The 25,763-nt window shown below is 39.1% G+C and overlaps 1 protein-coding gene across 9 annotated transcripts in view; it reads left to right on the top strand.

Annotated features, from left to right (window-relative positions):
* DGKI (diacylglycerol kinase iota) overlaps positions 1 to 25,763 on the top strand; it is a 453,056-nt gene that overhangs the window by 266,467 nt on the left and 160,826 nt on the right. For all 9 annotated transcript variants that reach the window (XM_035723279.1, XM_027573716.2, XM_035723281.1 and 6 more), the window contains 4 exons: positions 2,301 to 2,356; positions 3,307 to 3,369; positions 13,196 to 13,269; positions 14,705 to 14,816. In XM_035723279.1, the coding sequence (XP_035579172.1) occupies positions 2,301 to 2,356; positions 3,307 to 3,369; positions 13,196 to 13,269; positions 14,705 to 14,816 (305 nt within the window). The remainder of the gene's footprint in view (positions 1 to 2,300; positions 2,357 to 3,306; positions 3,370 to 13,195; positions 13,270 to 14,704; positions 14,817 to 25,763) is intronic.

Genomic DNA, 25,763 nt, shown 5'->3' with positions numbered 1-25,763 from the left:
AATATTATATTCTAATAATCATGAAAGTAATCTAACGATCCTAGGTCTAGGATTATTCCCTGAGATTGTGTAGCTCTTACTCTGCGGCATCTTAGTGAGGGAGCTCTTTGCTACTTTTCTTCATCTAGACAATTGTTGAGATTTGCCATTCAAACATAGGGCCAGGACTTGAACAGTTTCAGCTAGTCATCCAGCTGTCTGTTGAGAAACAATTTGAAGAGAGACCTTGCCCTAAGAGGGGATTAATGAGCATACGGGATAAAATAGCAGAAGGCAAAACATTGACGGTCCCATTGGAATGTCTTGGAATTCTATTAGGAAGAATGTAAGGAAGTAATTTTTCACTTAGGGATTTTATAATCCCTTATATTTGTGTGAACATTCTCTGATGCAGATTCTTGTTTAACCTTTTTTGTGGTCTTCAACCTATATAACAAACAGGACCGTACTCAAACCATTTTTCACCCACAGCCTTTGCTGTCATATGCCCTGAGTCCATTTAGCACTTCACCTGCATATATGTATATTTATGTATCTCCAGTAAATCATTTTTAAAAAATTTTTTTATTGTTATGTTAATCACCATACATTACATCATTCGTTTTTGATGTAGTGTTCCATGATACATTGTTTGTGCATAACACCCAGTGCTCCAAACAGAATGTGCCCTCTTTAATACCCATCACCAGACTAACACATCCCCCCACCCCCTCCCCTCTAGAACCCGCAGTTTATTTTTCAGAGTCCATCGTCTCTCATGGTTCATCTCCCCCTCCGACTTACTCCCCTTCATTCTTCCCCTCCTGCCATCTTCTTCTTCTTCTTTTTTTGTTCTTAATATATATTGCATTATTTGTTTCAGAGGTACAGATCTGTGAGTCAACAGTCTTGCACAATTCACAGCACTCGCCATAGCACATACCCTCCCCAATGTCTATCACCCAGCCACCCCATCCCTCCCACCCCCCCACCACTCCAGCAACCCTCAGTTTGTTTCCTGAGATTAAGAATTCCTCATATCAGTGAAGTCATATGATACATGTCTTTCTCTGATTGACTTATTTCGCTCAGCGTAACACCCTCCAGTTCCATCCACGTCGTTGCAAATGGCAAGATCTCCTTCCTTTTGATGGCTGCATAATATTCTATTGTGTATATATACCACATCTTCTTTATCCATTCATCTGTCGATGGACATCTTGGCTCTTTCCACAGTTTGGCTATTGTGGACATTGCTGCTATAAACAGTGGGGTGCACGTACCCCTTCGGATCCCTACCTTTGTATCTTTGTGGTAAATACCCAGTAGTGCAATTGCTGGATCGTATGGTAGCTCTATTTTCAACTATTTGAGGAACCTCCATACTGTTTTCCAGAGGGGTTGCACCAGCTTGCATTCCCACCAGCAGTGTAGGAGGGTTCCCCTTTCTCCGCATCCCCGCCAACATCTGTTGTTTCCTGACTTGTTAATTTTAGCCATTTTGACTGGTGTGAGGTGGTATCTCATTGAGGTTTTGATTTGGATTTCCCTGATGCCGAGTGATGTTGAGCACTTTTTCATGTGTCTGTTGGCCATTTGAATTTCTACCAAAAGACAACCGACAGAATGGGAGAAAATATTTGCAAATGACATATCAGATAAAGGGCTAGTATCCAAAATCTATAAAGAACTTATCAGACTCAACACCCAAAGAACAAATAATCCAATAAATCAATTTTTTAAGGCCTGTTACCAACAAAAGCACAGATAGTAGTTAAGAGATTTGGTAAAATGTGAAAGCAAATTCTCTATTAATTTTTATCCAAATTTCCCATATTTAATTACATTTGGAAGCTGCATATATAGTTTACAGGAGATGTGCCCGATGGAGGTCAAAGCAGATAATCACCCCTCATCACCCTCCTTTGTCCTGTCAACTTTGCCTTGGATCCCTGCCAGCCCTCTATTCTGAATAGAGTCCAGAGTGTCTCAACTTTTAATGTTAATCACCTGGAGAGCTTGTTAAATCATGATTCCTAGACACCACCCCCTATACATTATAATTCAGCAGGTCTGGAATAGAGCTAATAATTTGCATTTCTAACAAACTTCCAGTTGATGCTGATGCTGCCATTTTGGGGCTACACTTTTGTAGCACTGGACAACTATACCAACTGGCCTGTAACTAAGGGAAAGATGATAATAAGGCTGTTGACTCTATTGGATCTGTGGGATGGGGAGGGAGGGGGAAGAAGAGTGTTAATGGAAGTCACTACCTTTAATGAGGTCTCCATAACAAAACTACCTGTTTCCTTTCACAGAAGCAAATCCTGAGAAATTCAACAGTCGTTTTCGAAATAAAATGTTCTATGCAGGAGTAAGTATATGTTCTATTTTATAATTATTATGTATTATTTAATACTAATTAAATACTAATTACTCAGTGGTAATAAGGATACTAACTATATGAAAAATCATTATCCATCTCAGATGTTTCTAAATATTTCTATGTATGATTACAGTTTAATGTCTTGGTTTACAATTAAGAGGTATTTAAGTTGGTAGAAAGGGAGCTGGTGTTCATCATCTTTGAACTTTAAAGTTTTAAGGCTTCCTGTCATATGGAGGGGATGATATTCAAGGAGTGATAAGAGAAACATCAAAGGCAATCTGGAGAATGGGGGAGTTAGGCAGACCGAAAGATGTATGGAAAGTCTTGGGTAAGAATGTGGTTTGTACAGGAGTACATACGCATCAGTGTTTGGAGGAGAAATTGGCAGAGAATGGGCAGTTTCTTGTGGAAGCATATATGTGAGTAAAGGAGGTCTTTTTTTCCTTCTCCTTAGGGACATCCCTGGGGATGAAGGGCTAGAAAAGGGGGGGAGGTATGTAGAAAGGCCTCCAAATTACTGATTTAAAAAAAGTGTAGTTTAAATTTAGACCACTGGATAGAGAGAACTGAAATAAAAGGGGAGAGGTGAAGCAAGACATTCTTAGTGGCAAGTTAAAGATGATATCAGCACCCCATGGTCAAGTAGGAGGTCAGGAAAGGTCATCAGAATAAATCTTCCAACTGACCCTTGGAATTACCTACTTTTTAACTTTTCTACTGTGTTCTTAAATTTTATTATAGGTTATAGTTTGAAAACAAAGAGAGTTTTCAACTTGACAGGCACTGCATTTTGCTTTGCAGTTAGCAAGAAAAGAACTTCTTTGTATTTTGAATAATTTAGAAGCATTAGGAACTATTTATAATATGGAAGCAAGGGTTTGGCATAACCATGTGATTAAGTTTGGTTTTTCTCCCTTTATTTCCTTGTGGTATAGGCGGCTTTTTCTGATTTCCTACAGAGAAGTTCTAGAGATCTATCCAAACATGTTAAAGTTGTTGTAAGTATTGAACGTGTTGACTCAGTTCATTTGAATATAAATATGTATATGCTGCAAGAACCATACACCAAATACCAGTTTATGTACTTAGATTAATCAATGGGTTGCATTAATTCCAGAGATCATTTAATGTAGTTCATTCAGCCAACATTTCTGAGAATATAGACCTGTATTGGCAACTGTCTTAGTTGCTGGGGATGGACAGACAGCTAGTTTCATTCCTGAAGGAACTCACAGTTGAATCGCAGAGACAGGCATGTAAGTCATTGCATAACACTGTAGTTAATATTGTTGACTATGTACACTGTATGGTGGTGGCACAAAGAGGGAAATGGAAACTGACTGTGGTGGGTTCAGGGAAACTTACATCAAAGAAGTGATGAGCTGGGTCTTGACGTAGAAATAGGTGCTCACCCAACAAATATCTTTATTTCATGGCTACTTGAGGACTCTCCATTTTAGAAAAATGCATTAATTTTATTTTTTTGTGCTGATTCACTCTGTAGGCTGGCCAGGTTTCTTCACCACTGAATGGTTTGTTTGTTTTTGGTGCTATTTCTTCTGGGGTTTCTATCCCAGGTTTTTAGACACACACTGAGAGAGGGAATACTACCTTTCCTCTAGGAGCTGTACTTTAAAATAGCATATCTTTAGGGGCACCTGGGTGGCTTAGTTGGTTAAGCACCTGACTTTTGGCTTCTGCTCAGGTCATGATCTCAGGGTCATGAGACTGAGCTCCAAGTCAGGCTCTGCGCCCAGGGCAGAATCTGCTTGGGATTCTCTCCCTTTCCCCTTTCCCTCCCCCTCTGCCCCTCTGCATGCATGCCTGTTCTCTCTCTCTCTCTCTTGCTCATAAATAAATAAATAAATAAATAAATATTAAAAAAAATAAAATAGCGTATCATTAGTTATTAAGAAAGACATAAAATGCTTCCTTATAGCAACCAAGTTAAAAGGAGCAAACATGACTATTGTACATTATAGTCTAAGGAGAAAGAAAAAGAAAAAATATGATGTAGAAGGAATGTGATATAGAAATGCTTGAATTTATCATAGCATAGATAAAGAATAGAATATGTGATGAGAGGGGACAGAACAACAGAAATACATCAGAAGACAGAAATACAGAAAAATATACATAGGTGTATAGAGGAGCAGGAGAGGAATACAAATTAAAATTTGTAATCACCATGCAGCAAAAGCAGTTCTAAGAGGGAAGTTTATAGCAATTGAGGCCAAGCCTATCTCAAAAAAAAAAAAAACCAAGAAAAATCTCAAGCAACCTAACCTTACACCTAAAGGAGCTATAAAAAGAACAATAAAGCCCAAAGCCAGTAGAAGGAAGGATATAGTAAAGATTAGAGCAGAAATAAATGAAATAGAGACTAAAAAAGTAATAGAAAAGATCAATAAAAGCAGGAGCTGATTCTTTGAAAAGATAAACAAAATTGGTAAACCCTTAGCCAGACTCATCAAGACAAAAAGAGAGAAGACTCAAATAAATAAAGTCAGGAATGAAGGCGGAGGAATAATAACCAACACCACAGAAATACAAAGGATTTTAAGAGAATATTATGAAAAATTATATGCCAACAAATTGGACAACCTAGAAGAAATGGATCCTTTCCTAGAAACATATAAGCTTCTAAAACTGAATTAGGAAGAGAGAAAATTTGAACAGACCAATTACTGGCAATGAAATTAAATCAGTAATCAAACTCCTGACAAACGTAAGTTCAGGACCAGATGGCTTCGGGGTGTGAATTCTTCCAAACTTTTAAAGGAGAGTTAATACTATTCTCAGACTATTCCAAAAAATAGTTGAGGAAGGAAAGCTTCTAAATTCATTCTATGAGACCAGCATTACTCTGTTACCAAAACCAAAGATACCACACAAAAAGAAAACTACAGGCTCCTATCTCTGATGAACATAGATGCAAAAATCTTCAACAAAATATTAGCAAACTGAATTTAATAATACATTAAAAAAATATTCACAGTCATGTGGGATTTATTCCAGGGATGCTAGAGTGGTTCAGTATTCATGAATCAATCAACATGATACATCACATTAACAAGAGAAATGGAAAAAATCACATCATCTCACAGATGCAGGAAAAGCATTTGATAAAGTACGACATTCTTTTATGGTAAAAACTCTCAACAAGTAGGCTTAGAGGGAACACACCTCAACATAATGAAGGCCATATACAAAAAAACCCACAGCTAACATCATACTCAATGGTGAAAACAGAACTTTTCCTTTAAGATCAGGAACAAAAAAAGGATATCCATTCTCATCACTTTTATTCAACATAGTACAGGAAGTCCTAGCTGCAGCAATCAGACAAAAAAAAAAAGAAATAAGGCATTTATATTGGTGAAGAAGTAGTAAAACTGTCATTATTTGCAGATAACATCATAATGAATATATAGAAAACCCTAAAGATTCCACACACAAAAAAACTACTAGAACTGATTAATGAATTCAGTAAAGTCACAGGAAACAAAATTAATATACAGAAATCAGTTGCATTTCTATACATTAATGAAGTAGCAGAAAGAAATTAGGAAAACAATTCCATTTACGACTGCACCTAAGGAAAGGAAAGACCTGCACTCTGAAAACTGTAAAACACTGATGAAAGAAATTGAAGATGGCACAAATGGAAAGATATTCCATGCTCATGGACTGGAAGAACCAAATTGTTAAAGTGTCCATACTACTCAAAGCAATCTTTGGATTTAATGCAATTCCTATCAAAATGCCAACAGCATTTTTCACAGAACTAGAACAAATAATACTAAAATTTGTGTGGAACCACAAAAAAACTCCAAATAGCCTTTCTTGAGAAAGAAGAACAAAGCTAGGGGCTCCTGGGTGGCTCATTCAGTCAAGCATTTGCCTTCGGCTCAGGTCATGATCCCAGGGGTCCTGGAATTAAGCCCACATCTGACTCCCTGCTCAGTGGGGAGTCTGCTTCTCCCTCTCCCTTTGCCCCTCCTCTCCAGCTCATGTTCTCTCTTTGCCACCTCTGTCTCTCTCTCTCTCTCTCAAATAAATAAAATCTTTTTTTTTTGAAAAAAAAAAAAAAAGCTGGGGTTATCACAATTATGCTACCAAGCTGCAGTAATCAAAACAATATCAAACTGGCACAAAAATAGACACATACACAATGAAATATTATGCAGCCATCAAAAGGAATGAGATCTTGCCATTTGCAATGACGTGGATGGAACTGGAGGGTGTTATGCTGAGTGAAATAAGTCAATCAGAGAAAGACATGTATCATATGACCTCACTGATATGAGGAATTCTTAATCTCAGGAAAAAACTGAGGGATGCTGGAGTGGTGGGGGGTGGGAGGGATGGGGTGGCTGGGTGATAGACATTGGGGAGGGTATGTGCTATGGCGAATGCTGTGAATTGTGGAAGACTGTTGAATCACATTTCTGTACCTCTGAAACTAATGCAATATATGTTAAGAAAAAAAAGAGGAAGAAGATGGCAGGAGGGAAAGAATGAAGGGGGGGAAATCGGAGGGGGAGACCAACCATGAGAGATGATGGACTCTGAAAAACAAACTGAGGGTTCTAGAGGGGAGGGGAGTGGGAGGATGGGTTAGCCTGGTGATGGGTATTAAAGAGGGCACGTTCTGCGTGGAGCACTGGGTGTTATGCACAAACAATGGAACACTACATCTAAAACTAATGATGTATGGTGATTAACATAACAATAAAAAAATTAAAAAAAAATAGACACATAGATCCATGGAACAGAATAGAGAGCCCAGAAATAAACCCATGCTTATATGTCAATCTATGACAAAGGAGGCAAGAATATACAATGGGGACAGGACTATCTCTTCAACAATAGTGCTGGAGAAACTGGACAGCTACATACCAAAGAGACTAGACCACTTTCTTACACCACACACAAAAATAAACTCAAAATGGATTAAAGACCTAAATATGAGACCTGAAACTATAAAACTCCTGAAAGAAAACATAGGCAGTAATCTCTTTGAGATTGGCCATAGAAACATTTTTCTAGATATGTCTCTTGAGGCAAAGGAAACAAAAGCAAAAATAAACTGGGACTACACCAAAATAAAAAGGTTTTACACAGTGAAAGAAACCATCAACAAAACAAAGAGGCAACCTACTGAATGAGAGAAGATACTTGCAAATGATATATCTGATAAGGGGTTAATATCCAAAATATGTAAGGAATTTACCCAACACACACAAATCCAACTGAAAAATGAGCAGAGGACTTGAATAGACATTTTTCCAAAGAAGATGTACAGATGGCCAACAGCCACATGAAAAGATGCTTAACATCATTAATCATCTGAGAAATGCAAATCAGAGCTACAGTGAGGTATTACCTCACACTTGTCAAAATGACTGGAATCAAAAAGACAAGAAATAAGTATTGGTGAGGATTTGGAGGAAAAAAGGAATCCTTGTACACTATTGGTGGAAATCCAAATTGGTACAGCCACTGTGGAAAACAGTATGGAGTTTCCTCAAAAATTTAAAAATAAAAATACTATATGATCCAGTAATTCTGGATCTACTGGATATTTACCCAAAGAAAACGAAAACTCTAATTTGAAAAGATATATGCACCACTATGTTTATTGTAGCATTATTTACAATAGCCAAGATATGAAAGCAACCCAAGTGTGCATTGATAAATGAATGGATAAAGAAGATGGGGTATACATATATGTATGTATGTATACGTGTGTGTGTACATACACACACACACACACACACACACACACACACACACAATGGAATATTACTCAGCCATTAAAAAGAATGAAATCTTGCCATTTGCAACAACATGGATGGACCTAGAAGGTACAAAGCTAACTGAAATAAGTCTGTCAGAAACCATATGATTTCAGTCCTATGTAGAATTTAAGAAAACAAATGAACAATGAAGAAAAACAACAAACAAAAGACTCTTAAATACAGAGACTGAACAGGAGGTTACCAGAGGGGAAGTAGGTGGGGAGAGGGGCGAAATAAAGGGGCCTAAGAGGTACAAACTTCCGCATAAAAAATAAATAAGTCATGGACATGAAAAGGACAACATAGGGAATATAGTCAGTAAGATTATAAAAATGGTATTTGGAGACAGATGATGACTTCACTGGGTGAGAACTGAGTAATGTACAGAGATATTGAATCATCACATTGTACATCTGAAACTAATAACACTGTATGTGAAGTATACTTCAGTAAGAAAAATGTGTAATCACCAATTAGTAAAGCACATGTGAGACATCAATCTCCTGACTCAGCTGAAAGAAGAGACAGAGGCCCTTACCACCGGTGTCAATAACCCTTGGCATCGCTTTCAGGTAGTTCAGGTCTCATACAATTGCAGTGAAAACAAGCATCTTTTAGTAATAGAGACTCTTGAAAGCACAAGTACTGCTTTCTTAAAGCTGGAGGCAAGAAAGACAGTGGTCCCCTGAACTATGAAGGTCTTTTATTGATAAAATTATGCCTATTAAAGTAACAGCAACCTCCCTGTTTCTTCAGCTGCTGGCAACCCAACCAAAAATAAACTTGCCCTACTTTTCCAGTATTTTTTTTTCTTTTTATATTTTATATTTTATTTTAGCCATTGTATCTCATGGTTTTTTGTTTGCATTTCCCTAATGACTAAGTATGCTAAGCATATTTTTCATGTGCTTGTTTTCCATCCATATGTTTTTTTTTTAATTTTTTTATTGTTATGTTAATCACCATATATTACATCATTAGTTTTTGGTGCAGTGTTCCATGATTCATTGTTTGTTCATAACACCCAGTGCTCCATGCAGAACGTGCCCTCCTCAATACCCTTCACCAGGCTAACCCATCCCCCCACCCCCCTCCCCTCCAGAACCCTCAGTTTGTTTTTCAGAGTCCATCATCTCTCATGGTTCGTCTCCCCCTCTGACATACTCCCCTTTTCTTCCTCTCCTGTTATCTTCTTCTTTTTCTTTTTTCTTAAAATATGTTGCGTTGTTTGTTTCAGAAGTACAGATCTGTGATTCAACAGTCTTTTCACATTGAGAGGAATGGTGGTGGCACCTGCTCAGGGGTCAATGCCATGTTGAATGGCATTTACTGTTCAAATCAGCTGCAGTGAAATTAACCTCTGTATACTCCCTAACAACTTATCTCCTGCATCTAGCAGTCCCCCGATGATGAATATCTCACTCATGGGTGGCTATATAGCAGGGATTAAAAGAAGGTTGATACCCACGAGAGACTATGGACTCTGAGAAACAAACTGAGGGTTCTAGAGGGGAGGGAGGTGGGAGGTTGGGTTAGCCTGGTGATGGGTATTACAGAGGGCACGTTCTGCATGGAGCACTGGGTGTTATATGCAAACAATTAATCATGGAACACTACATCAAAAACTGATGATGTTGAAAAAGTGCTCAACATTGCTCGGCATCAAGGAAATCTAAATCAAAACCTCAATGAGATACCACCTCACACCAGTCAGAATGGCTAAAATTAACAAGTCAGGAAACGACAGATGTTGGCGGGGATGCGGAGAAAGGGGAACCCTCCGACACTGTTGGTGGGAATTCAAGCTGGTGCAACCACTCTGGAAAACAGTATGGAGGTTCCTCAAACAGTTGAAAATAGAGCTACCCTACGATCCAGCAATTGCACTACTGGGTATTTACCACAAAGATACAAATGTAGGGATCCGAAGGGGTACGTGCACCCCAATGTTTATAGCAGCAATGTCCACAATAGGCAAACTGTGGAAAGAGCCAAGATGTCCATCGACAGATGAAGGGATAAAGAAGAGGTGGTATATATACACAATGGAATATTATGCAGCCATCAAAAGGAATGAGATCTTGCCATTTGCAACGACGTGGATGGAACTGGAGCGTGTTATGCTGAGTGAAATCAGTCAATCGGAGAAAGACATGTATCATATGACCTCACTGATATGAGGAATTCTTAATCTCAGGAAACAAACTGAGGGTTGCTGGAGTGGTGGGGGGGGTGGGAGGGATGGGGTGGCTGGGTGATAGACATTGGGGAGGGTATGTGCTATGGCGAGTGCTGTGAATTGTGCAAGACTGTTGACTCACAGATCTGTACTTCTGAAACAATGCAATATATGTTAAGAAAAAAAAGATAGGAGGGGAAGAATGAAGGGGGGAAATCAGAGGGGAAGACCAACCATGAGAGACGATGGACTCTGAACAACAAACTGAGGGTTCTAGAGGGGAGGGGGGTGGGGGGATGGGTTAGCCTGGTAATGGGTATTAAAGAGGGCACGTTCTGCATGGAGCACTGGGTGTTATGCACAAACAATGAATCATGGAACACTACATCAAAAACTAATGATGTATGGTGATTAACATAACAATAAAAAATTTTTAAAAATGATGTAATGTATGGTGATTAACTTAACATAATAAAAAAAAAAGGTTGATACTACAAGTCAAAATATCTAATAATCCAAATGCAAAGAGGCCAAAATGGCTGCCAGACAACTAGGAAAGACTTGGTATCAGCCAATACAGGCAAGATTTCAGGTGAATTGGTTTGTGTAATCCTATCTGTGTGTGTGTGTGTGTGTGTGTGTGTGATGAGAAAAAAAACATTAGAAATAAAATCTAAATATTTAGGATTCATTCCTAGGTCTACCTTTATGAGGTATATGACTTTGGGGGTATCATGTAACCTTTCAGAAGAGTTTGCTTTCCTCATTTAAAACAGGCATAATAATAATAATAATAATAATAATGTGATGTGTCACGCAGGGACACAGGATATTTCTATAAGGACATCACTGTATGTTTTTTGAGTGAGAAATGGAACGGACAGTAGATTAGCTAGAGCAATTCAATGTATAGATAACAACAGACCATCTCATTTTTGCCACAGTGTGAAGTCAGTGTTTCTGAGGTAGTAGTTAATCTCTCACATAAACGTAGTTTGTATGAATACTACATCAGAAAAGCATAGGACAATAACAAAATCCTTTGTACAGCATTATTTTTCCTCCTTCCTATGTTTTCTTCTTCTTTTTATTTGTTAATACATGAGCTTGTGTATAGGAACATATTTTATGTGCAGATATTTTCCTTCATGTGTTTGAAATAGGAGAAAGGTTAAAAGCTGCTGTTCTTTCTTTCCCAGATTTTATTTATTTATTTGAGAGAGAGCGAGCAGGAGCAGGGGGGAGGAGGCAGAGGGAGAAGCGGACTCGCAGCTGAGCGGGGAGCCTGACTCAGGGCTCCATCCCAGGACCCTGAGATCATGACCCGAGCCAAAGGCAGTTGCTTAACCATCTGAGCCACCCAGGTGCTGTTCTAAAGACATACAAAATTTAAAGGCAGTAATATGTAAGAAAACTCTGTGAAGCATGATACATGGTGTATTGCACTCTTTTATAATTTGATAAATTCCCAGAATCACTGACATGTTTCCTAGGAAGAAAAAGTAGAAAATTTAAAAAGATTTCTGTTCTAAATACAATAATTTTATAGTTTCTTTTTTTGTAAGGTAAACAGTACTGCTTTGTATGCTCTTCATATATCACATCCTATTTTTAAAGTTTTAGTTACAACACTCAATTTTGGTAATTTAAGATATTTTCCTTGGTATAGTCATCCATCAACTCATTCCAAGTGCTTAAATTGGGAGACTGCATGTTTTCTTAGTGTCTGAGGATATTGTAAAAACACCTTCAATCAATATCTAGAATTTGATTCCTTTCTATGTAACATTTTAAAGTAATTTGTTTATTTGGGGCTATATTATTTCCTGGAAACATTTTTGGAGCATACTCATGAAAATTGGACTTCATTAAGATGAGCTGGGAAAACAACGAGACTCACTGTTCTTAGCCTGAACACTCTTTTTAAAGAAGTCTTTAAAAATTTGCAGGAAGCTTGGAAATGCATTACTCCGCTCACCAAAAGAGAAGATAATGGGGAATTCTGTGGTGAGGGTTTGGGGAGAGCAAATACAAAAGTACACCTTTGACATTGAGAAGTCTATAGTCATGACTAGAGTTTTCTTCTTTTGACTTTTGTCACCAATGGGAAATGAGAAAGGGAAATGAAAGCCTTTTCTTTGATTAGTCAGAGTATGCTCAAGGGAAGTGCTAACCGGTGAGGGAAGCTCCATACAGAGGTATTGAGGCCAGGCCAGACTGAGGCCCTTGAGACACCCAGGGTCACGTCCAGGAAAGCAGTTTATCTCAGAGGACCAGTCAACGTCTGTAAGACATTAAATGTGTAAGAGCAAATCCCTAATGGAGATACCACTGATTTATGATAGTTTTTTAAAAGCTTGCAATATATAGTCCTCTTAAACAGTTTTCAAAATGTTACGTTTGGTGTTTTCAAAATAAAAATTGATCTCAGAAAGCAAGTAACTATCCCAGATAACTGTGGTGGAGATCCCTACTGCCTGAACTTTTTATTCCTTTAAATGTTCATAAATCTTTTAAGGTTGATACTACAATTTAAAATATCTAATATTCCAAGGTTAAGAATGATGGCAGTTCCTTTGCTTATAAAGCCAGAGAAAAACTATTTTGGTCAAATGGCAGCTTTGTTTTTATACCAAAACAAAACCATGCTCTGAACCCTGGGTCTGCTAAAGTTATAATCAGAATGCATTTTCAGTCATAAGGCATTCACTTAAGCGAGTTGAGGGCAAGGGGAAGACCAGGATATATATTATATATTATATATTATATATATGCATAATACATAATATATATTAGACTTGTGACTACTTCAAAACCCTTTTTCTACTTTGATTGTTGCAGTGTGATGGAACAGATCTCACTCCAAAGATTCAGGAACTGAAGTTCCAGTGTATAGTATTTTTAAATATACCCAGGTAAGCTCTGTTCATCCTTTTTCTTTGGTTTGATGTGAACTCCGTTTGACTTGAGGTTATCGGGTTTCATTATAGAAAATGTCCAGGGTACAAACAGTGAAAGTAAGTTATCTTACTGGCTCATTAGGGGTTTCCAGGTCTGATCATTTTGTTCTCCTCCTCAGTTTGTTTAGTGTTCCAGGTGGTGGGTGGGTGGTTTTTATCCAATGTGGCATGCGTGGTATACACTTATCCATCGTTAAGAAACCCAGGCGCCCCTATTTACTGGAACATTTTAATATAATTCTTATTTACTGATTCCCTCTCCCTCCCAAGAATAATAGACTTGAATAAATCCCTGTTCTCAGTTTCCCAAAAGCTGTTAGGAAACCATCCAACCTGATTTTAGCATGGAACTCATTCAAAATTGTTGCTAGATGATTGCTTTGAAAAAATAGGCTCAATTAGAGTAGTATTTTCTAGCCAGGATGTCAACTCTCTTTGGTGCCATTATGTTCCTCAGGAGAAAGGGATATTTAAGATTAACTAGACTCAAAATAAGCACATTATCTCAGTGGTACAAAATTAGAGTCTGGGCTCCCAAGCCAAGATTTTCGAGGGGATGAATCTATGACCCTTTGTTACTTGCAAACCACACGACTCAAGACACAAAATCTGCAGATAGGTTCTATTTAGACTGAATTTAATTGAAATGAGAATTGTATGTAAATCTATGGCTAGGAAAACATAGTCTCCTGATTACTTTTGGCAGTACTCAGGGTAGTCACCTACAATCCTATTCCAGAAGGATTTTCATCTTCATTATTTCCATAAAAGACCTAGATTCTCGGGAAACATTATTTTCTCAGGAAACATTAGCTTCTTTAATTTTTTTCCCCTCTGTTTTTCTTCTTGCTCCCCGTCTCTCCATTCCTTTTCCAATTTCCTTTACTTCTTTCTCTTCATCTCTTATCTTTTCCTCATAGCTTTCTCACTCTTCCTCAGCTACCTTTCTCTGCTTACCTTCCTGGTGGTTATTTATTATCTTAGTTATGCACATAATGACCACTGTGTACCCACCTCGGTTTCTTGGCCCTTTTCTGCTGGGATGCAACGTCTTCCTCCAAGACCAAATTCTGGAACCGCCTATGGGTAACTTACGGCATGTCATAGAAAACAGACATAATGGATCACTGAGTGAGAAGTGTTAACAAATAATGAGTTAGGGGATAGTTGGGCACCAAGAGACGCTTGTGTTATAAAATTGTGGCCCATTTTCACAGATGGGTATTTGGAAATGATAAGACCATTTTCTTTTCTATCAGAAGGTGTGCACCAAGAATAGAAAACTGATCTTAGGTGAGAAACATGTTGGATCTCACTGTAAGGTAATACCTTATGACAATTGGGAGAGCAATGGAATAAATTTAATTCTGTTTTTAATCTTGTCTTGCAGATATTGTGCTGGCACAATGCCCTGGGGGAACCCAGGAGATCACCATGATTTTGAACCTCAGCGTCATGATGATGGTTATATTGAAGTCATTGGATTCACTATGGCATCTTTGGTGAGCAATGCAATATTTTATTGAAATGAAATACATTTTAGTTCCAGAGTTTATTCATCTCATAGATTTTTGGGTTTTGGCCTTTAATTTTCTCTCCTATTTTACCAATTTATAAACTTTATGCAGTATAGAATTGACTGGGGAAAACAAGAACAGAAGATAATTCTTTGTGTCACTCAGGAAATTGATGCACAATTGTTTGAATTTCAAAAATAAATATTATTTGTTAATTTTCCTGATTAATTTTCTACCAGAACAAAATGCAACATTTTTATGGAAATTAAAGAGTATTATGTCCCAGAAATACCTCAGCATTAATGCAGAAACCTTGCCATTTGATACCTTTTTGTTTCACTGAGGACCTACCTTTGTTTAGGTAGAAAGGAAGGTGGTCATTTGTATGCATCTTTATCTTGCCTACTTAAAAATGAGGTGGATATCTCCATTATCACAAAATACCTGAATAAAGAAAGACATCATTATTGTGACAATGATGAATATTCATTTGCTATAGCATTGAAATCACCTTTGCATTTTAATTTTGTTTGCTTGCATTAAATTGTGAATTATAGTGTAAGGGCAATTTCAAGCAGGTTTTGTTAAATTTTATTTTTATTTTTTATTATTATGTTATATCACCATACATTACATCATTAGTTTTTGATGTAGTGTTCCGTGATTCATTATTTGCGTATAACACCCAGTGCTCCATGCAGAACGTGCCCTCTTTAATGCCCATCACCAGGTTAACCCATCCCCCCACCCCCCCTCCCCTCTAGAACCCTCAGTTTGTTTTTCAGAGTCCATCGTCTCTCATGGTTCGTCTCCCCCTCCGATTCCCCCCCTTCATTTTTCCCCTCCTGCTATCTTCTTCTTCTTTTTTTTTTTTTAACATATAATGTATTACTTGGTTCAGAGGTACAGATCTGTGATTCAACAGTCTTGCACAATTCACAGCGCTCACCGTAGCGCACAGCCTCCCCAATGTCTATCACCCAGCCACCGCATCCCTCCCACCCCCCACCACTCCAGCAACCCTCAGTTTGTTTCCTGAGATTAAGAATTCCTCATATTAGTGAGATCAGATGATACATGTCTTTCTCTGATTGACTTATTTCACTTAACATAATACCCTCTAGTTCCATCCACATCGTTGCAAATGGCAAGATCTCATTCCTTTTGATGTCTGCATAATACTCCATTGTGTGTATATACCACCTCTTCTTTATCCATTCATCTGTCGATGGACATCTTGGCTCTTTCCACAGTTTGGCTATTGTGGACATTGCTGCTATAAACATTGGGGTGCACGTACCCCTTCGGATCCCTACATTTGTATCTTTGTGGTAAATACCCAGTAGTGCAATTGCTGGATTGTATGGTAGCTCTATTTTCAACTGTTTGAGGAACTTCCATACTGTTTTCCAGAGTGGCTGCACCAGCTTGCGTTCCCACCAAGAGTGTAGGAGGGTTCCCCTTTCTCCGCATCCCCGCCAATGTCTGTCGTTTCCTGACTTGTTAATTTTAGCCATTCTGACTGGGGTGAGGTGGTATCTCATTGAGGTTTTGATTTGGATTTCCCTGATGCCGAGCGATGTGGAGCACTTTTTCGTGTGTCTGTTGGCCATTTGGATGTCTTCTTTGGGAAACTGTCTGTTCATGTCTTCTGCCCATTTCTTGACTGGATCATTTGTTCTTTGGGTGTTGAGTTTAAGAAGTTCTTTGTAGATTTTGGATACTAGCCCTTTATCTGATATGTCATTTGCAAATATGTTCTCCCATTCTGTCGGTTGTCTTTTGGTTTTGTGGACTGTTTCTTTGGCTGTGCAAAAGCTTTTTATCTTGATGAGGTCCCAATAGTTCGTTTTTGCCCTTGCTTCCCTTGCCTTTGGCGATGTTTCTAGGAAGAAGTTGCTGTGGCTGAGGTCGAAGAGGTTGCTGCCTGTGTTCTCCTTTAGGATTTTGATGGACTCCTGTCTCACGTTTAGGTCTTCCCCCATTTTGAGTCTATTTTTATGTGTGGTGTAAGGAAATGGTCCAGTTTCATTCTTCTGCATGTGGCTGCATGTGGCTGTCCAATTTTCCCAACACCATTTGTTGAAGAGACTGTCTTTTTTCCATTGGACATTCTTTCCTGCTTTGTCAAAGATGAGTTGACCATAGAGTTGAGGGTCCATTTCTGGGCTCTCTATGCTCTTCCATTGATCTATGTGTCTATTTTTGTGCCAGTACCATACTGTCTTGATGATGACAGCTTTGTACTAGAGTTGGAAGTCTGGAATTGTGATGCCGCCAGCTTTGCTCTTCTTTTTCAACATTCCTCTGGCTATTCGGGGTCTTTTCTGGTTCCATACACATTTTAGGATTATTTGTTCCATTTCTTTGAAAAAAGTGGAGGATGGTATTTTGATGGGGCTTGCTCTGAATGTGTAGATTGCTCTAGGTAGCACTGACATCTTCACAATATTTGTTCTTCCAATCCATGAGCATGGAATGTTTTTCCATTTCTTTGTGTCTTCCTCAATTTCTTTCATGAGTATTTTATAGTTTTCTGAGTACAGAGTCTTTGCCTCTTTGGTTAGATTTATTCCTAGGTATCTTATGGTTTGGGGTGCAATTGTAAATGGGATTGACTCCTTAATTTCTCTCTCTTCTGGGTTGTTGTTGGTGTATAGGAATGCCACTGATTTCTGTGTATTGATTTTATATCCTGCACTTTACTGAATTCCTGTATGAGTTCTAGCAGTTTTGGGGTGGAGTCTTTTGGATTTTCCACATAAAGTATCATATCATCTGCAAAGAGTGAGCGTTTGACTTCTTCTTTGCTGATTCAGATGCCTTTTATTTATTTATTAATTTTTTGTCTGATTGCTGTGGCTAAGACTTCTAATACTATGTTGAATAGCAGTGGTGATAGTGGACATCCCTGCCGCGTTCCTGACCTTAGGGGGAAAGCTCTCAGTTTCTCCCCAATGAGAATGATATTTGTTGTGGGTTTTTCATAGATGGCTTTTATGATATTGAGGTATGTACCCTCAATATCATAAAAGTATATCCCTATACTCTGAAGAGTTTTGATGAAGAAAGGATGCTATACTTTGTCAAATGCTTTTTCTGCATCTATTGAGAGGATGATATGGTTCTTCTTCTTTCTTTTATTAATGTATTGTATCACATTGATTGATTTGCAGATGTTGAACCAACCTTGCAGCCCAGGGATAAATCCCACTTTGTCGTGGTGAATAATCCTTTTAATGTACTGTTGGATCCTATTGGCTAGTATTTTGGTGAGAATTTTTGCATCCATGTTCATCAAGGATATTGGTCTTTAATTCTCCTTTTTGATGGGGTCTTTGTTTGAGGATCAAGGAAATGGTGGCCTCATAAAACGAGTTTGGAAGTTTTCCTTCCATTTCTATTTTTTGGAACAGTTTCAGAAGAATAAGTATTAATTCTTCTTTAAATGTTTGGTGGAATTCCCCTGGGAAGCCATCTGGCCCTGGGCTTTTGTTTGTTGGGAGATTTTTGATGACTGCTTCAATTTCCTTAGTGGTTATAGGTCTGTTCAAGTTTTCTATTTTTTCGTGGTTCAGTTTTGGTAGTTGATACATCTCTAGGAATGCATCCATTTCTTCCAGGTTATCTAATTTGCTGGCATAGAGTTGCTCATAATATGTTCTTATAATTGTTTGTATTTTTTTGGTGTTGGTTGTGATCTCTCCTCTTTCGTTCATGATTTTGTTGATTTGGGTCATTTTTCTTTTTGATAAGTCTGGCCAGGGGTTTATTAATCTTGTTAATTCTTTCAAAGAACCAGCTCCTAGTTTCATTGATCTGTTCTACTGTTCTTTTGGTTTCTATTTCATTGATTTCTGCTCTGATCTTTATTATTTCTCTTCCCCTGCTGGGTTTAGGCTTTATTTGCTGTTTTTCTCCAACTCCTTTAAGTGTAGGGTTAGGTTGTGTATTTGAGACCTTTTTTGTTTCTTGAGAAAGGCTTATATTGCTATACACTTTCCTCTCAGGACTGCCTTTGCTGCATCCCAAAGATTTTGAACCGTTGTGTTTTCATTTTCATTGGTTTCCGTGAATTTTTTAAATCTTCTTTAATTTCCTGGTTGACCCACTCATTCTTTAGTAGGATGCTCTTTAGCCTCTATGTATTTGAGTTCTTTCCAGCTTTCCTCTTGTGATTGAGTTCTACTTTCAAAGCACTGTGGTCTGAGAATATGCAGGGAATGATCCCAATCTTTTGGTAGCAGTTGAGACGTCATTTGTGACCTAGGATGTGATCTTTTCTGGAGAATGTTCCATGGGCACTAGATAAGAATAAGTATTCTGTTGCTTTGGGATGGAATGTTCTGAATATATCTGTGAAGTCCATTTGGTCCAGTGTGTCATTTAAAGTATTTATTTCCTTGTTGATCTTTTGCTTAGATGATCTGTCCATTTCATTTAGGGGAGTGTTAAAGTCCCCCACTATTATTGTATTGTTGTTGATGTGTTTCTTTGCTTTTGTTATCAATTGGCTTATGTAATTGGCTGCTCCCATGTTAGGGGCATAGATATTTACAATTGTTAGATCTTTTTGTTGGATAGACCCTTTAAGTAGGATATAGTGTCCTTCCTCCTCTCTTATTACAGTCTTTGGTTTAAAATCTAATTTGTCTGTTATAAGGATTGCCACCCCAGCTTTCTTTTGACGTCTCTTAGCATGGTCAATGGTTTTTCAGCCCCTCACTTTCAATCTGGGGGTGTCTCTGGGTCTAAAATGAGTCTCTTGCATACAGCATATTGATGGGTCTTGTTTTTTTATCCAATCCAATAGCCTGTGTCTTTTGATTGGGGCATTTAGCCCATTTACATTCAGGGTATCTATTGAAAGATATGAATTTAGTGCCTTTGTATTGCCTGTAAGGTGACTGTTACTCTATATTGTCTGTGTTCCTTTCTGGTCTATGTTGGTTTTAGGCTCTCTCTTTGCTTAGAGGACCCCTTTCAATATTTCTTGTAGGGCTGGTTTTGTGTTTGCAAATTCCTTTAGTTTTTGTTTGTCCTGGAAGCTTTTTATCTCTTCTTCTATTTTCAATGACAGCCTAGCTGGATACAGTATTCTTGGCTGCATATTTTTCTCATTTAGTGCTCTGAATATATCATGCCAGTCCTTTCTGGTCTGCCGCCAATCTAATGTTTCTACCATTGTAGGTTACATATCTCTTCTCCTGAGCTGCTTTCAGGATTTTCTCTTTGTCTCTGAGACTCATAAGTTTTACTATTAGACGTCGGGGTGTTGACCTATTTTTATTTATTTTGAGAGGGGTTCTCTGTGCCTCCTGGATTTTGATGCCTGTTTACTCCCCCAAATTAAGGAAGTTCTCTGCTATAATTTGCTCCAATATACCTTCTGCCCCTGTCTCTCTTTCTTCTTCTTCTGTGATCCCAATTATTCTAATGTTGTTTCATCTTATGGTATCGCTTATCTCCCGAATTCTGCCCTCGTGATCCAGTAGTTGTTTATCTCTTTTTCTCAGCTTCTTTATTTTCCATCATTTGGTCTTCTATACCAGTAATTCTTTCTTCTTCCTCATTTATCCTAGCAGTTAGAGCCTCCATTTTTTATTGCACCCCATTAATAGCCTTTTTGATTTCGACTTGGTTAGATTTTAGTTCTTTTATTTCTCCAGAAAGGGTTTCTCTAATAACTTCCATGCTTTTTTCAAGCCCAGCTAGTATCTTTAAAATCATCATTCTGAACTCTAGTTCTGACATCGTACTTATGTCCGTATTGAGTAGGTCCCTGGCAGTCGGTACTGCCTCTTGTTCTTTTTGTTGAGGTGATTTTTTCCATCTTGTCATTTTGTCCAGAGGAGAATAGATGAATGAGAGAACAAAATGCTACCAGGGTAACAATGTCCCCAGAAAATATACACTAAACAAATCAGAAAAGACCTGAAACCAGGGGGAAGAAAGGGAAAGAAAAAAGAAAAAGGAAAAAAAAGAAAAAGATAAAAACAAACAAAAACAGAACAAAACAAAAAAAAACAGAATATGATCAGATATGATCAGGCTGGTGCATAGATCAGTGCCACACACTAGATTTTGGGTGTATTTTGGTCTGCTGGAAGAAAGTACCTCCCAGAATTTTAAAGAAAGAAAAACTTATATATGTACAAAAATAAGGATTAATGTGGTGAAGGGATGGACTATGACTGTAAATATGAAAATTATAAAAGATTTTATAAAAGGAATTGATAAGAAGTTGAAAAAAGAGGATTAAAAAAAAGGGGAGAGAATGTGATCAGGCAGGAGATTAGAACAAAGCCATACACTAGAATTTAGGGTATGTTTTGATCTGTTAGAAGAAAATGTATCTCAAAGTTTTAGAGGGAGAACAACTTATGTATATATATACCACAAAAAAGGGTAACTACTATGAAGGGTTAGAATATGACTCTGAAAATGAAAAATAAAAATGTTTTTTAAAAAAGGATTGATAAGATGTTGGTTGAAAAAGGGAAAAAGAAAAATTAAAAAAAAATGAGTTAAAAAAATTAACTTTGAATGACTAAAGAATCATGGTAAAAAAGCCATGAATTCTATGTGCAGTATTCCCCTAGTGCTGGAGTTCTGCCGTTCTCATTGATCAGTAAACTTGGCCTTGGCTGGCTGTTCTTGCTGATCTTCTGGGGGAGGGGCCTGTTGCTGTGGTTCCCAAATGTCTTTGCGGAGGCGGAATTGCCCCACCCTTGCCAGGTCCGGGCTAAGTAATCTGCTCTTTCGGGAGCTTTTATTCCCTGCAAGCTTTCCACACAACTTTGGAGGACGAGAGGGAAAATGGCGGCCTCCCAATCTCTGCCCGGAGCAGCCAAGAATTCGGGCCCCGCTCCTCAGTGTGCCCCCGGAGAAAAGAAGTCACTCCCGTGTCCCCGGTCTCTGGCCGCTCTCCGTGCTCACCCGGCCTGTGACCGAGCATTTCTATCTCTGGCACCCGACCCCGTGTGGAGTCCCCAAACCCAGCAGATCCCTGTGGTGTGCTCCCACGCCGCTCCTCCCGGGGGAGGAAGAGGAGTCTCCCCAGCTCTGCCGCTTGTTGGGTCCCTGCTGGAGGAGCAGTGGCCCGACTGGGCCATGGATCACAGTTTATGGCCACCCCGAGCTGAGAGCCCGCACCTCGGCTCCGTCTCTGCAGCCGGCTTCCCTGCTCCGATACCCGGGAGCTCTGCCGCACTCAGGCTCCCCCGGTCTTTCTGTGACCCCGAGGGTCCTGAGACCACACTGTCCCGCGAGGGTTCCAATCCCCGCTTAGCCACTGGAGCGACGTCCCTCAGCGGAGCCGACTTCTAAAAGTTCCGATTTTGTGCTCCACGGCTCTAGCACTTGCCAGAAGTGGCCGATGAAGGCCCCCTCCCCCGCCGTCTATCCTCCCGAATATCGCCTCGGATTCACTTCTCCGCACGTCCTACCTTCCAGAAAGTGGTCGCTTTTCTGTTCAGAGTTGCTGCTATTCTTTTCTTCGATCTCCTGTTGAGTTCGTAGGTGTTCAGAATGGTTTGATCCCTATCCAGCTGAATTCCTGGGACCAGACGAAATCCAGGTCTCCTACTCCTCCGCCATCTTGCTCCTACATCCATAAGGTCACATTCTAAGGTACTGGGGGTTAGGATGGCAATATATCTCTTTGGAGGACACAAGCTAACCCATAACAAGGGGTTGTTGGGAGGACTGAGATAAAAGGGCGTCAATACAGAGTGGGAGCTAGTGCCCAGAGTCCCTCTTGCCCAGCACATACTGAAACAAATCTCCTCAAGCAGGTTTTAGCTATGTATTTCAACTTATTATTGAATGATGAGGAAACCAATTAAAAATTATGTTTATCATCTTGTGTAAATCAGGCCACCCTATCAGTTTATAAAATGAATTAAAAAAATCTCCTTTCAACCCATGGTTAGCACTTGGTTTGTGCTACACCTTATGCTTGAGGGTAAGAAGGTTGCATTTCTTGCTCTAAACAAGCCAGAGCAGCTCTCTTGGTCACTCATCCTGTGGATTCCTACTGACTTTTCCTCAATCACCTCAGGTTGCTGAGATCAGAGAGAATAGCCTCTTGTGATTGTGGCAAATGTCCATCACCTGATATGGTGATGCTGCTAATGAAATCTGCCCTCTCTGGGACGAAATGATTGTTAAGTGTTGAAGATTGGTCTGGGATTGATCTAATTTTCAGGTCGTAGTTCACGTCCTGCTCTTTCCAAAGGTCTGTTAGCTAATTACAGGCAAAGACTCAGCTGAGAGCAAATGTAGTAATAAACTCAAGAAGGATGTGTGCAAGGAAGAATTCTTGGAAGCAGTCAAAAAAGGTTCAAATCTGGCCACATGTGTTTTACTCATTCATTTATTCGTGGATTCAGTGAACATTTATTGAATGTTCACCAGTGTGCCAGAGCTTCCTACTCCTGACTATGTGGCAGAAGTCTGTCAGGGAATGTGGAAGAGAAGATGATCCTTCACCTAGGCTTGGGCAGGGTGGGGGAGGGTGGAGGGGGGGAGCAAAGAGAATATTAGATTCTTCTGCATTGCTCTCAGGATGAAAATCGAAATGTAGGCCTGCAAGACTGAGTTTCTCTCTGATTCTCTAGCCTTTCCACTGCCCTCTTTGCTTTCTAGCTCAAGTAGCCTCTCAAGTCAAGCTTAGCTTGGAACATCTCTTGTTGCTTTTGCACCACAGGACCGTTGCACATGCTTTTTCTCTCTAAAATGTTCTCTGACTCTCCATCTTCTGTAACTTCTCAGCCCATATCTATGTCAGGTCCTTTTTAGAGTCTTGCTTGGGTTATTTTTGTTGACAATTGCACAATGTCTGGACATGAAAGAGATAGCAGACTGACACTCAATAACTGGAGGAGAGTTTGTGGAGGGACTTGACAAATAGTGAACTAGGTTTCTGAGAAGGAACGATGGATGGTGGCATATTCCTGAGCTGAAGGTGCAGAGGTAACGAAGCAGTCACCTGCACCCGAAGAAGGACTGTTTGGGAAGGACTACCTCATAGGGGTAGTGTTTGCTAAGTGGAAGCAGTGAGCCAGTGCCAACCTGTCAGGGAGGGAGCCAGAGCCCTAGATATAGTTACCTTACTCTTCTTGGCCCAGTAGATCTTCCACTGGTGCCTCCCTCTGGAGAAGTCTGACCAGAAGCCAGGGGACAAGCAGCTACTGATATAGTCTGAGTGGGTCAGGCTCACAGGGCAAGAAGGAGGGTAGGAAAGGATGTAGTGCCAGCCAGGAGTGGCAGGTCGTGGGTATCCATCACTCCAATGTGTGTCTTCCACATAGCAGAGACTGATACATGTAGCTGGCTTGAGAAAACGTGGCAGAGTGAATGCATTTTGCCAGGAGAAGAAGAATGGGATTGGGCATTCTATAGAAAGAGAAATGTACATACGCTCAGCGGTATGAGGGATTCTAGTCCTCCGTGGGAACTGTAATTCATTTTATGGAGGTGAAAATTGAGAGTGGTAGGCAAGGACCAGATCATGGAGTGATTACAGGATTTGTCTAGAGGTTTTGACTTTATTCCAGGGTCACTGGGGAATTAGTAAAGTGTGCTTTTAAGGAAGTATTTATTATGAGAAAAGTCCAATATAAAAATAGACAAAATAATATATTGAACCCTCATGTGCCATTACCTAGCTTCTATAATGTTCAATAGATAGAAGATTGGGCAATCTTCTATCTGTCCCCACCTATGACCACATCCCTTATATTAGTGTGAAGCATATCTCTGGCATTTTATCGCTTATAAATATTTCTGAATGTGTTTTTAAAAGATAAGACCTTTATGAACACAGCTATATGCCTTATATCTGAAAAAATTAAGACAGTGGCATCTGAGTATTACTGTTTACTGAGTGCTCAAATTTCCAGTTGTCTTGCAAATGTCCTTTGTTTTCTTATGCTCTGTGAGTTTGAACCAGGATCCAAATAAAATTTATTCACTGTAATTGATTAATGTGACTCTTATGTATCTATAGGTTTCTGTCCATCTCTTTAACTTCTTCATTTATTTATTGAAGAAACCAGGCTATTCATCCTGTAAAGTTTCCCTGCGTTTGAATTGTGCTGATAATATTCCGGAAGTGTCAATTAGCATGCTCTTCTCTCTTGCTGTTTCCTTTAAATTGATAGTTGGATGTAGATACAGCACTTCTGTCTCCCCAGTCCCCCAAATCTACTCTGTGAGTAGTGTTTTCTTCTTCCAAAAGAGGATAGGTAATATCTCGTTGTCTCTCTTTTTTGACTAATAGTCCCTGATGAGCATTGTCTGGATCCAGTGATCATTAGAGGTTGGCAGAGCAGTCATATTCTAATTCTGTCCCTTTTCACTGATTAACTGGAGTATTTCTATAAAGAGTAATTTCACCTATTATTTGGCTACTTGGTTACATAATTGGTATAGGGAAAGCAGGATAACAGATTATTTTTATTTATATGTTTTCAAAATAAGTAATAGCATCTTCTGTTGGTGATCATTGGTTTAAATGGATTTGAGTTTTTTTGGACACTTGCCATTCTAAGTTTGGGTCTCTGTACCCTCCCCTCGAATCTGGGTGGGCTTACAAATACTTGGCAAGTCTGGTATAGTGGAAGTGACCCTGGGTAACTTGGGGTTCTGGATCATGAAAGGCCATGCAGCCTATGGGCAATACAGGTCATACTGATGGTCTCTAATTAATAGGAATTTTATAAATTCCAGATAATATTCATAATTTAAAATGTCTCCCTGCTTTCATTCATTTAATGTCAGTCATAAATATTTATTGAACATTTATTGAACCCACAAATACTGAATTCAGAAATGGCACTCTGCTATGTAAAACAGTTATGAAATGGACCCAGAGACAAGCCCTGTCCTCAGGGTGCCCACAGTTCAGTGTTATGCGAGGACACAAAA

The sequence above is a fragment of the Zalophus californianus genome, chromosome 12 (assembly GCF_009762305.2).
Source record: "Zalophus californianus isolate mZalCal1 chromosome 12, mZalCal1.pri.v2, whole genome shotgun sequence".
In the NCBI taxonomy this organism is placed as follows: Eukaryota; Metazoa; Chordata; class Mammalia; order Carnivora; family Otariidae; genus Zalophus; species Zalophus californianus.
Note: the sequence above shows the minus strand (reverse complement) of the source record. Positions and strands in the feature narration are given on the sequence as shown.